The 14,689-nt window shown below is 33.1% G+C and overlaps 1 protein-coding gene across 1 annotated transcript in view; it reads left to right on the top strand.

Moving 5' to 3' along the window:
- The window catches only part of LOC126780671 (sodium channel protein Nach-like), a 54,814-nt gene that overhangs the window by 8,697 nt on the left and 31,428 nt on the right, over window positions 1-14,689 (top strand). Inside the window, exons 5-6 of the mRNA XM_050505301.1 lie at window positions 1,653-1,782; window positions 7,586-7,750. Coding sequence (XP_050361258.1) covers window positions 1,653-1,782; window positions 7,586-7,750 — 295 coding nt within the window. The remainder of the gene's footprint in view (window positions 1-1,652; window positions 1,783-7,585; window positions 7,751-14,689) is intronic.

The raw sequence follows: 14,689 nt of genomic DNA, 5'->3' as shown, positions 1-14,689 counted from the left end.
AATTTTGTTGAAACCTCTTCAAGCTATTGATAAAATTAGGTAATCATGATTAAATACCAAATTTCAATTAGCAAAGAAAACACGTTTAAATTCGAACAAATGCATTCGCTTTTAATTTAGTGTAAAAACAAAACAAACGAAAAGTTTTTTACGGCCAGCCAATATGTAATCTGGAACAAAAAAGGTTACATACCTTTGGTTAGAAAATATATAACAATTTATTAGAAGAGAATTTAGAGAGAGAATTTAGTAGAATTTGTAACATGTTGCATTGTTTTTTTGATGAATGTATTAGAATACATTAGTAAGGATTGTTATAAAGGTTGAATGGTACATAAAATTATGTAATGCTGCGACATCTAGTTGTGTTATGAAAAAAAAACCAGATAGTATCAAAACTATCTCCATGATTAATACATTTATTTGCCAACTGCTTGGTAATCGATCATCAGCGTCGAAGTCTATTAATCTCAAAGAAATAATACCGTACAATATACAATATATATATTGCCGATGTAAGAAATGGTTAAAATTTCTTACATCGCCAATGTCTATCACATTGGGCGGTAGTAACCACTTGCCCATCCGCCTACCTATAACATAAAATAATAATCATAATCTAGGTATTATGTATACAACGTCTGCAAATTGTATGAATTTTCAATCCCTAAAAGGCTTCTTTTGCAACGCTCGCTTTGCAAAATGCCGAAGAAAAATCTACGTCGCTTTTCATTGTGTTCATTTCGTCAAAGGGTATAACGTAACTATGATTTAAGATTAAATGAAATATTTGTTATATGTAAACGTAATTTAAACCTAAACGCGTTATATGTATAATTAAAAATATATACGTTATTTGTATAATTCACGAATCATATAAATTATCGATGACACGTATATAAAGTTACATATAAATGTGTATTTAAAGATTTAATTCACTATGGTAGTACTGCTTTTTTCAAACTCATAGCTACTAAATTTGACAATAAGTCTAAGTGATCCCAACAGATAATAATGATTTGTATCGCTCCAATTGCTTCTAGTTTCATAATGGATATTATGCAGTAGCTTAATTGTAATACTCTCACTCGTGAAATATTGACAAAGATGATGAACGTGGGTTCAAACCCGGGCAAGCACCTCTGAATTTTCATGTGCTTAATTTCTGTTATAATTCATCTCGTGATTTTCGGTGAAGGAAAACATCGCGAGGAAACCTGCATGTGTCTAATTTCATCGAAATTCTGCCACATGTGTATTCCACCAACCCGCATTGGAGCAGCGTGATGGAATAAGCTCCAAACCTTTTCCTCAAAAAGGGAGAGGAGGCCTTAGCCCAGCAGTGGGACATTAACAGGCTGTTACTTACTTACTTACTTACTTAACCGAATTACAGTGATACGCTATTTGTTGCATATGTCCTCGAAGTGTTATTAAATTATATAATTATTATAGTCTATATTACATAATATAACGTTCTCGCGGTGACTGCTCTGCGGTGAGCTTCGACTTCTCAGATCTCGAATAATCGAAAATCTATATTACTCGAGTTGCTCTCGGAAATGAATTAATTCTTCAAGTGACTATTATTGTTATCAACTATTAATAAGTTAGATTGGTAATAAGCATTAATACCATTATCAATTCAACAGGATTAGATCGTTTCGTTTTCCAACGCCGAGGCGAGTTGCCTCCTGCGGCTATCAGACTGCCCTAACCATAATTCTGAAAACTGATCCGTCTGATTATTATAGTACTAGCTTTGCTTCACTCGGCTCATTGGTAAGTATTGGAGATTTTCTGTCATAATACACAATATATCAGTTTCCATTTTAATATTAAGATATTTTGCGTTATCAAAGTAATTAGCTAGAACGTTTTATTACCTTTTTGTATCATTTATACGGTGAAAAATTCATTGCGATATGCGAAAATATTGTTTTTATTTTATTTAACTAAAATGCTGGTGTAATGATCATTTAAATTATGCTGTGATCTCTGCATTATCTGTGTTGATAATAGGAATCTGATTGTAAATCTTATCTGTTTGTTTCTCCCTACACACAACTAAGCTAAAGTTTATGTTTTTTTGTTTGTTTGTTTTTTTTTTTTTTATAGAACAGGAAGGTGACGAGCATATGGGCCACCTGATGGTAAGTGGTCACCAAACGCTCTTAGACATTGGCATTGTAAGAAATGTCAACCATCGCTTATAGCCAATGCGCCACCAACCTTGGGAACTAAGATTTTATGTCCCTTGTGCCTGTAATTACACTGGCTCACTCACCCTTCAAACCGGAACACAACAATATCAAGTATTGCTGTTTTGCGGTAGAATATCTGATGAGTGGGTGGTACCTACCCAGACGAGCTTGCACAAAGCCCTACCACCAGTATTATGTCTAATTGTATTGATTTAAATCTGGAAAATAAATCAACAAACATATTAAGACATTAAGTATACATCTGTAGCGTTTTTTCTATTAACTTATAATGACTCTTGTCAGCGGCCTTAACCGCTAACCATTGTATCAACGAGTAAGTCGGACTAAGGTATTAAGTATGAAAACAAATAGAGTAGAAGTCAAACAAAGTCATTAGAATTGTAGGTTATAAAGGTACTAGTAGTACTGTGGTAGCTTACTTCAATTTATAAAGTGATACGTCTCACATTAAGAAATACTTTTGTACGGTTCGAATGAAGAAAATATAATAGTATGGCTTACTCTCGTAATTAACCTACTTTAATTAACGGACTTAAAAAGGACAAGGCTAAACATATGAACCGACATTTCACTATGGTATGTGTTCATAGGATACTTCATAGAAGTTATGATGAGTTTATAAAATCCTTTTCGTGACGATTACAAAATCTATATTGTTCATTAAAATAATTCGAGTTATGCGAATAACCGGCGCTTAAACGGAGAACAGCAAGCTTCACTTAATGTTTCCTGTTTAAACGGTCTATTAAATGATGGGGAACATGGCCTGATTGGTTGTTATCACGAAAATATAATTACATTAAGCATTGTTTTATCACTTAGGGGAAGGCCGGGCAAAGTGAATACTTTAATCTTTGGCAGGCCATGGGATGGGAACGAATACAGATAGATAAAAAAACATTATTGAGTTTCAAACAGTATTTATTTAACTTATTAATATAATCAACAAATAACACGTGACATTAGTAATTTATAAATTAAAAGTCAATATACATCATTACTGTAGTAATGAAATAGGTGATCAATTTATTATAAATTTGAAAGTTATATATATATATATAGATAAAATTTGTCGTCATGGGACGCCTGTCCGATGTGAAGCACCGTAGCACACCTAAGGGAGTAGAGAGTGGCGGCGAAGAGGAGGCTTGACGCCATATGAGTTGGTCTGTCCCCTCAGAAAAGCTAACGTTTTACACCAAAACATGCATTAGTATTCGTTGATTTCCATGCAGGGAAAATAATAATTGAATTGTATTTAATTAATGCAATTTAATAATTGGAAATGATTAGCTGATATTCGTGCCGGTCGTTTTCAGTAACTTTTAATTTAAATTAGAATTGTAAAATGATGATTCAAAAGTGCTTGGAAATGAATCCCAGTAAAATCATGTACATGTAGTGTAGCTATGTAATAAATCCTGTAAACATTTAGGAAAAACCCTTCCTCTTAAGGAGGCAACGTTCGAGCTAATTTTTCCTACGCGGATCGGATGCACATGTGGAATAATTTAATGCAGGTTTCTTCGCGATGTTTTTCTTCAACGCCGAGTATGAGATAACCTAAATATATAGTGGTGCTTTTGCCCGGGTGTAATTTTAGTTTATGATTCACACGTTCTAGCCACTGGGCTGTCTCGACTTTTACGTACTTACATAAGTAACGTCCTCATATGTTTTTAATTAAGAAGCTTATATTATTATAGTTCGAATAGATTGATGTATTTTTAACGCTTAAATATTTGCTTCATGTTTTGAGCGTAGCATTTCGTATGAGGCGAAAAAAACATCAAAGTTCCCCAATGCTTTTACGAAATTCTTTTTTTGTTTCAAGTTTACATTAAATTATTTTAGATACATTGCTTTGAGGAGCCAAGCTAATGAAGAGCTCTTAACTATAATTTTCTATAAAGTTCTATCAGGAAAATATGTACGTTCGTATTATTTATGTATTTCTGTAATTGCAATGTGACATTTTCTTTTTATGTGATATAATCTTCGTTGGAATTCATTTCTTTTATCTAGATATTTCATATGAAAATGGTTTGAAGTATCTTTAAATTATTATATTGGAATCACGCAAAAGTCGTTCTACGCCTGATTATTCACCTGTTGTGTTGGTTTGCGTCCCATCTGGTTGGTGGAATATTTTTATTCCTGTCTTATTCTTCTAAATATATATATATATATCTAATATATATATATATATATATATTTATATATATACACTCGCGATAGTCGTCATCGTCACCATGAATAGCTAGTTAGCGTTTATTATGTAGTCTTTCTAACGTAAAGAAGCATTTTCAAGTCGCAGTGGCAGATTAGCGCGTTCAAACAAACAAAGAAACGAACTGTTCGGTTTTAAGTATTAGCATACCTATATGACCATGTTTTATATTTGTTGCAGTATGGACATGCAGTTTGTTGATGTAAGGACTAATACTTTATAATGTTCTAGCCAGGTTGTGAATTGTCAAAAAAAAATTGTAAACGATGCATATTGGTTTTTAATGTAACGGGCCAGTTTTAGTTAATTATGTTTACACTTTTTTTCTTGCTAGAAAATCAATTTTATGCGTTTCCCTACGTGAAGTATTTCTCGGGTTACAGACACCCCTCTAGCTCCTGCGACGTCTATTACGGTGGAGGAGAATGTGTGTTTTCTCGCCAGTCTTCATCGGCAGAACGGTCTGCAACCGCATCCTCCTCCCGCTCCTGCTCCACAGATTTTTCTGCGACATCGCACTCTTGAAAAAGAAACCATTTCTAGCCAGCAGTTTCAGCCATACTCGTGGCAGGGGGATGAAACCTTCCGCGTCGCTATTCCATGCGGGTATTTACAGAAGCAACCACGTCCCGTTAGAACTGCGTCAGAACAGTTGACAATCAATGTGCAGCGTCACCTCGTCATTCAGCTATTCAAGTGCGGACGGATCGCCTCCACTGTTGCTAAGGCTCTTGCAGAAGACTCAAGATTTTCCTCTCTCCTGCGAATCAAGGCTTGCTGAGCGAGAGCCCAGATTCGCCCTACCACCGTAAACCTGGACCATCATTCTCATTTTCCCCGAAATCGGTACACCTCTGCGAGTACCTCAGCTTTGAGTTCCCAGAGCAGATCGTCTGCATGAAGTATCACCATGCAATTCACGATACCGTTCGGTAGCCTCATATCTTACTGCTGCGACTTGGACTGCAGCTAAATCACTGTCCTCTTGAGGGTAATACTTTCTACTCGGGGGCAGGGCTCTCCGTGGAATGTGGAATAGGAGAGCCGGCCATTTTTTGTATGGAGACCTTCGAGTTCGGCATTTTCATTCGGTCCACGGTTTATGACTACCGCCTACCGAAAGTTCCACCCCGACGCCGTAATGAGGGTGTTGTCAGCGTAACACCACCCACTGCGCGAAGGAACGCTCGCAAGAACCAATAGAAGCCGACGTTCTACTGGATTGGGCCGACCTTTAAGAAAATGGACCGGACCCAGCGCATTATTTTTCGCTTTCAAGTAGCCCTTAGGGCCGATTTACAGCTCTCGCAGTGCGCTGAGTGAAAGGTTGGTGTGTGGCATAAACACACCAACCTAACAAAATAATATAAACTGTCTAAATTGTATGCATTATAGAAATTGAAAGCTCCGTTCACATATATCTGACAGTCCGACAGTTCAATCTGTCAAAGTATAAGAAACTTTTAAATAATTACGATTTAAGATTTATGATAATTTGTTTTTATTTTAATAAGTAAATTTTACAATGAAAAAGTACATTTTTTTGAAATTGTGAAAAACTAAAAAAACATTGAATTGATTAATATAAAAATTGATAAGTAAATACTTATATCGTTTATTTAGGATTGCAAAAACATAGTCTCGACCGATTTCAAAATCTATTTGTTTTGAAAAATACTAATTAGCTTAGAATTGGTTTTTAAAATGAAACCTAGTAAGCTCAGTTTTCTAATCATTTGAAATAAATATAATGTTGACCCAGTTCTGACATCTGAAACCAAAGTAAAACTTTTTTAAATATAAATTATAACAGACCAGATACAGCGCCAGTCATTTAATATCATCTACACGAATATTATAAAGAGCTAAGATTTGATTTTTTGTAAGTTTGTTTGGATAATTAAAAAACTACTAAACCGATTTTAAAAATTCTTTTACAAACAGACCTACATTATCAACGAGTAACATTTTGTTACTCTTGTCACAAGTTTTATTTTGAAAAAAAATAAGAAATCTTTACGAAACCCAAGGTCGCAAAAAATGATTTGGCGTGCGCTATGAAAACTATTAATGATGCATAAATAATAATAATGTTTTATGTGTTTATAGTACTCATCATTATATATAAAAATGTATGTGAAGTTACATATCAAACTATCATACTTAAGTCACAATAAATGCTTTTTGTTCAAAGTAGTCGAATACTACCCGTGTATTGATTACATGGGTAGTATTCGTATCATGATATTAATCCTTATGCTATTAAATAGTTTAATAATAAAGGTTGATCATGTACTTATAAATTACTCTTTAAATTATTCTAATCAGACATTTCATATAGAAGTTACGAATAAAAAAGTTAAAGTCCAAAAAATGCTACATGAGTAAGCCACGGATATATAACATTTAATTTTTTGTAAACTAGAATCAGTTGAATATAATTTATAATTTTAATATTTTAAATAGTTAAAGTTGTTTCAAATTTACATTTTTTGAAAAATAAACAGTTGTTCGTACAATACAAGAAGTATTATAATGTATTAATTGTTCAACTATTTCAAAAACATGTAATTTAAGCTGTTTATATCAATAGCGGGTGAAAATGTCAATCGAAGCTATTTACATATTAATAATAAATAATAAAACCTTCTCCGAAACACGCTACTTCTTCTTGTATAGGTTTTATGTATTGGTATAACAGTTTTTTCAGTTAGATTGTAGTTCCGGCAAAGTAGAGCTTTCTCATCACAAACGGTAAATGTCCGAAGATCCGATACTATGGGATATTTTGATAAAAGCTTCTATTGAAACAGCTTTTATTTTAAATTAGCTAGGCTTCAGGCAGACAACAGACCGTAAAGGCTGTCAAGTATTTTTTCATACAGTGATAGAATAGTAGTGTTAATCCCAAATGATTGCTATTATTGCCAGAGAATTAAAACTGGTTTCAAGTGTTATTAAAAAAAATGATTTTCTTGACAATTTTTTGTTATATGTAGATAATTAAATACAATTGAATTATTATCATGTATGAAAATCAACGAATACAGACACCACATTTTTTTATCATCTATACTAGTTACATATTCGTTTTATGCAGTTATGTATAAGTAATTATATCTTTTGGCAGGTGTTCATAGACAATCCATACAACGTCCCGGACCTGGATTCGCCCGTTCGTATGGCGAATCCGGCCACCGAAGTGATGATTGCCGTGTCCCCGGAACGGACTTACACAACGCCCGGCATTAAGTCATTTCAAGCTGAAGAGAGAAATTGTTACTACAATGATGAAGTAAGTTAGACAATTTTGAAATAGGTGTCTTAAAAATAATATCTTCCAAATGTAAAACCTTGCGGTTCCGGCACTCATTTATTCGAATGTTAAAATTTTTTATGACGGCGGATATTTTCTTTTTTATTATTTTCCGGAGAAGTTGGTCCACTAGCGTAAACTATATATTTGAGATAACCCCCAGGAAAAAGTCCATACGGGTTCCAAAGCGACTAAATTCCCATGAGCCACGCTACTAATTGGCATACCCCCCCCGCAGCCCTCGGATGCGTTGCGTTTACGCCAAAAGCTAAAAAAATATTAACTTTCATTGGGGACACTAGGTATTATTGTAAGCATAGTCGGGTAAATAAATCCGCTGAGTTTCTTGCGTTGGTTCTTCTTAGTCAAGTTACATCGTCAATGCGTGGGAACTAATTGTTACGTCCTTTGTGTCTACTGGATCACTCACCTTTCAAACTGGAACATAACAAACCTCAGTTGCTTGTATATATAAAGATGGCTTTGCATAAAGACCTACAACCAAGTAAATCGGACAGTTACATTAAGGCAAATATTATCCTGGATAAGAAAGGTTGCTCGATATGTTTTTAGTGCACTCTTTAATTACGGAATATTACTTATACGGCTACATTGAACCAACATAATATTACTAATATAATAACTATCGAGTACAATTTACATGTTTTTTAAGAATGAATTCACTGTGGGCTTAAAATATAAAAACCGCCAAATTGAAATCGTAATTCCTATTGGCTGTTTGTGCACTCCGCGGATTTTATTTTTACAAACAGCATTTGAGCCTTTTAGGATTTAAGAACGAATGTATTCGTTTTATTAACCTATGCTCCTACTCTTTTCATTCATACGGATTTATTAAAAACTAATTTTAAAAGATTCAAAGTAAAAATATATTTTGCTCAAATAGGATTTTAAAAGAACTGTTTAACCAGTTCGGAAAGTAGACGGAGAAAAACCGTCTCAAAAATAATCACAAGGTGTGTTAATCAAATACATTGTTTGTAGTATAAGCACTGTTTGTTTAATTTGATAGTATCTATAGTTATGGACGGTATTTTTTTATCAGAATATATTTTCTTATTTCCATGAGAATTAATATCGTTAGTTTGAAAACTTTATAGTTAATCGTTTAAGTTAAAAAAAGCTTATTAATATTTCTGACGCCTACTACAGACTGTCTGTAAGAAATTTAAAACGCACTTCTCAAATTTCAATTCTGCAGAGCAAGTGACTTTGATTATATTCACATAAGTATCTTCATCCATTTAACGATCTTTAAAAAAGGTGATGATGAATTTTCTCCTTCAAAATATTTGCAATTGAAATATGACTTTGTAAATAACATCAATTAATAATCTAAGACCAGCGTAGTGGGCGGCTAAGCCTTTATTGCATTAATATATTTAATATATTAGACTGCCTCGTTGGTCTAGTGGCTTGATGTAAGGTCGCAGAGCCGGAGCTTCTGGGTTCAATCTCTAATCCCAATCCCTCGGAAAGCACGTAAAGCCGTTGGTCCTGCGCCTCAACTCTTTCCAGTCGTGTCGGATTTCTTTCCCATCGGATTATGAGAGTTAGGGAATAGAGAGTGCCCCTGTGTTTACGCATACACTTGTGCACAATAATATTTCCTGCGTAGTTAGCTAATCCCTCTTGAGTTTGGCGCCGTGGCCGAAATTGGTGTGAAGGACATTATTATTATAATATTTAATACTAAATGAAATCAATAAATAAGTTATTGTTAAGTCCGGTAGTTTTTTGTGCAATGAATTGATCTATGTTAAAATCTATTTACATAAGCAAATATTTAAATTCTTGGTCAAAGTGAAATCATCAACGTCTCTTATGACTATATAATGAAATAACTTGTTATTTAGAGCATTACGTATTTTATAATGCTCTAAATAACAAGTTATTTCATTATATAGTCATAAGAGACGTTGACTCGTCCTGTTGCAAAATTTACTCGAAATACAGTAGTCTAATAAATACATCCTCATATAATTCCTGCAATTATTATAATGTATAGTAAGTTGATAAGTTAACGACCTACAGATTGAGGTACGGTTAGCAAAACATGGGTGAACATTTTACTGTAGAGACTTCTGTATTTTAATAAATATATTATATAATGTAGAATAGGTCAAGCGTCCGATCAGATTTCAAATGCGACAGATAAATGCAAATGCAATAACTATTACGATATTGTATAATAACAATTTGTTGTGGTAAAAACAAGGGGTATATATATGTATATGTATGTGGTAATAGAATTAGCGTAAAATGCAGGTTTTTGTCGAAGATATTACGTTCAAAAATTCTTTCCGATAATTTATTTTAATCGATTTATGTTAGTCGATGTAACTTTTGTCTATCATCGATGTATCGGTGAATCATATAGTTCTGTCCACAAGTAATACTTAAAAATTTACAAATTTCTCTTCCCTCTTTATATTTCATTCAAGGGTAACAATTTACACGGAATATTTTGCGTACACGCGCCTATACATATGTTATCGATATTGTAAATACATAAGAGGTATATAACATACATATATACCGAGATGGCCCAGTGGTAAGAACGCGTGAATCTTAACCGATGATCGTGGGTTCAAACCCGGGCAAGCACCACTGAATTTTCATGTGCTTAATTTGAGATTATAATTCATCTCGTGCTTTACGGTGAAGGAAAACATCGTGACAACCCTGCATGTGTCTAATTTCTCTAAATTCGGCCACATGTGTATTCCACCAACCCGCATTGGAGCAGCGTGGTGGAATAAGCTCCAAAAACCTTCTACTCAAAAAGAGGAGAGGAGGCCTTTAGCCCAGCAGTGGGACACTCACAGGCTGCTACGGATACGGATATTTAAATTCGATAACTGACACTATCTGTAGTGTTATTATTAGTATTTATGTTTTGTTTATTTACACACAGACAAAACACGTAGAGTTTGATATCCAATAGCCCGTTTGGCGAAATTTTATTTAACTATGAACGACATGTTTAAGCCAGAGGAATTAATCACATAATTTTGCTATGAATATTTCACACAGGAACCTAGGATAAATTCCGCGATAAAAGCTGTCCTATGTGCTATTTTAAAACCTGAAACACCTTTATATAAAAAAATTATTCATTAAAACGATTGAAGGAATGTCCAGTCGCATTAATTTGAACACGAAATTACTTAAGCATAATTTTTTTTTTTTATAGAATAGGAAGGCGGACGAACATATGGGCCACCTGATGGTAAGTGCTCACCAAACGCCCTTAGACATTGGCATGTTGGATGTCAACCATCGCTTACATAGCCAATGCGCCACCAACCTTGGGAACTAAGATTTTATATCCCTTGTGCCTGTAATTACACTGGGTCACTCATCCTTCAAACCGGAAGACAACAATATCAAGTACTGCTGTTTTGCAGTAGAATATCTGATGGGTGGGTGGTACCTACCCAGACGAGCTAGCACAAAGCCCTACCACCAGTTAATAAATAATAAATCGCTACCAAGGGAACCGTTCTTTTTATTATTTATGCTTGTATCGATGGTTATACGTTAATATGATGTAACTCGTTTGAACAATTTTATTTGGATTTTTTCTAGTTGCCATACGCTATTCCATATAAATTCCATTAGTATATATTTATTACGCATTGGATCAGCGTGGTGGAGTAAACTCTAACTTTCCCCTCAAAAGTTGAGAGAGAGAGGCTATTACTGTTTCACTTGAATGAATTCGCAGGAAAAAGTATATATGAAATAACATATACAAAAATATATATTAAATACGTATGTATAAATAAAACAATCATGTAGGTAATAATACACATTAAAATATATATTTTTAAAATAAATTATCGTTGTTTTTCTATTGACGTTATTATATAAACTTTGTATTATATATTGATAGTAAATTACAAGAGGCGTATCATTGTTATAGGATTCAAATTCGTCGATTGTAATAATCGATAACGTGAACAGATAAATAAAATGGCATACGAAAGAGTATTCAACTTCCTTTATCGATATGTAGATGTAATCTTTTATATTTTCTCATTAATAATAAAATATTTATTCTTTGTAGAGGCTATTTTTCAAAGAGCCCAAGCCGCCTATTGGTCGTGAGATGTAGGAATGATTGATTCTCCAAAACTGTTTATTACTAATCTGAATAAATACTGGACCTTATTAATTACCTATTACGTCATAGGGTTCCATCGATCAATGGCTATTCAGATTCTCTAATTTATTCAAAGTTAATCTGATATTGATTTGCGTTTCAGAAACTGGAGGTGTAGTATGTCACCTTGTACATATGTATACGAGACTATGTATTTCATTTCAGAAAAATAATAACTACTTACTAATGAGTTTCTTATTGGTTTTACTCGATGGAATTCTATAACATCACGATACAGAAGCTTATAAGAGCTTACTTGAATCCTTACTAATATTTCAAAGCCGAATATAACTTTGTCTGTTTGTTACGCTTTTACGTCTTAACTACTTAATATCATGTATAATAATGATATTTTGCTTCCACGTTGTCAGGTTGGTTGTGTACCACAAAAGGACGTAAGGTACCGAACGCCTCTCCCACTCATATCCAAGTAAAGCCACGGGTGGAAATTAGTAAAGAATATTTTTGATTTGATTTGAACTCCAATATTGGATACGGTTTTATATAAAACACAAGTACGCAAGAGGTTCGACCTGAATTGCGACGGCCCTTTAAATTTATTCGTAAACAATTTTCCGACACCAGGAACTCGGGCGATACCTATTGCAAGGTGCTATGTAAGCAAAGCTCACGCGAATGCCAACAACTACAAAGTTCCAACTCAATCGGTTGAACGATACGAGAACGCAAAAAGATCAAACCTTAATAAATAAGAGATACCATACAATATATATATATATATATTGTTATTTATTAAGTTTTCGGTTTCATATATATATATATTGTATGGTATCTATATATATACATATATATATATATATATATATATATATATAAATGTATATATATATATATATATTAATTAAATGATAAATAATTTCTATAAAGATTGGTGATTGACAATCTGAGGTGTAGCCAATTTGTTGTGTTACGTTGTTTCTGTAATTTTAAGCGAAAATATTTATTATTTAGTTCTTTTAAAATCTTTATTATGTACTATTTGATTATTTACTGCGTTACTTTATCGACGTGACGTCACTCGAAACATTTAAATACAATAATTATTGTAAATCCCATTTGGAGCGTATTTCACCTCACTTAAACAGAAGAAATGTATATGTTGTTTTTTAATTTTTATATTCTTTTTTTTTATTTTGGTTTTCTAGCGATTTTTACATAAGTGAATGCTAAAAGAATATATAATACAAAATTAAAACTTGTACAGAGTAATGCAAAATTATTTAAAAGCAAACAAAACTTGCTGCAAATAAATTACTGTAAACACCTCATTACACTTCAGTTAAGATAAATAAAATAGCTGTTTTCATCCATCCGAAAGTAAAAACTTTACAATTAAATAATAAAAGTGGAACTGCGTAACTTATAAACATGAATTACTTTAGTGTAAAAAAAGAAGCTTTTAACATCTAAAACAAAATGAAACCTCTACTTAAATAAATAATAAAGTCAAACATCACATAACCTAATCTAATGTAATGTGCCGCTTATATTCTTGGGAAACAATATTGAACAGATTTCAATATTATTAATAACACCTGCCAGATTGTCTTAATACTCTTGCAAGCTTTATCAGAATGATAAGATATACCTATTTTAATTTAATGCGCATAGTTCAACCATTATATCTAATTAATTAAGAAGATTAATGAATTTTTTTATATTTTTTTTTAATTTCATTCCAAAGTCAAAACGGTCTTTTTTTTTTTTATAGAATAGGAAGGCGGACGAGCATATGGGCCACCTGATGGTAAGTGGTCACCAACGCTCTTAGACATTGGCATTGTAAGAAATGTCAACCATCGCTTACATATCCAATGCGCCACCAACTAAGATTTTATGTCCCTTGTGCCTGTAATTACACTGGCTCACTCACCCTTCAAACCGGAACGCAACAATATCAAGTATTGCTGTTTTGCGGTAGAATATCTGATGAGTGGGTGGTACCTACCCAGACGAGCTTGCACAAAGCCCTACCACCAGTCTGATATCGCCAAATAATTTAATTTATTAAAAAAGTGATATAGGAATAACTTCTTCAATATATTCAACAATCTTTGATTACTCTCGTTAGACGTACAGACAATTTCGTTATGTGTTTTTAAAGTCAGTTAATATTCTCAAAATTAATCGTTGAAATCGTACAGTGGACAGGACGGTTTTTATCAAGCAAGCAAACAAGTTCTGTTTTATTGTTAAAAAGAATAGTATTGATTATTATTAATTATTCAACTACTTACAAAAGCCAATGAACGCAACGTTTGCCCATAACATGTGTACGTAATATTGCAACGCGTATTCGATAATTTAAGTCGGCGTTAAGTAAGTAGGTTACCCTCGTGCATTGGTCGTGAACTCGATACGACGCGACCGGGTCACAGACTGAACATCGCTCTTGAAATATTTAATCGGACATTCGCATATATTGTGTTCTCGGTCACTGTATTTTGAAATATGAAAAATTTCGTAACATTTATTCATTTAAATTACAACGCTGATATTAGTAATATAGAAAACTTGATTTAAAAGTTATATATAACAAGTTAATATAAAATGTATAGAAAACTTAGAAATTTCATTCGAAATTATATTTTTCATTTCTCGTTTGAAAAGGAAATCGTGTTTTATTTATTGCTTTTTAAAAATCAAATAGGGTTTTAAAAGAACTGTTTAATCGCCATTTTACAGCCATTATATTAAAAGTATATTTA

The sequence above is a fragment of the Nymphalis io genome, chromosome Z (genome assembly GCF_905147045.1).
Source record: "Nymphalis io chromosome Z, ilAglIoxx1.1, whole genome shotgun sequence".
In the NCBI taxonomy this organism is placed as follows: domain Eukaryota; kingdom Metazoa; phylum Arthropoda; class Insecta; order Lepidoptera; family Nymphalidae; genus Nymphalis; species Nymphalis io.
Note: the sequence above shows the minus strand (reverse complement) of the source record. Positions and strands in the feature narration are given on the sequence as shown.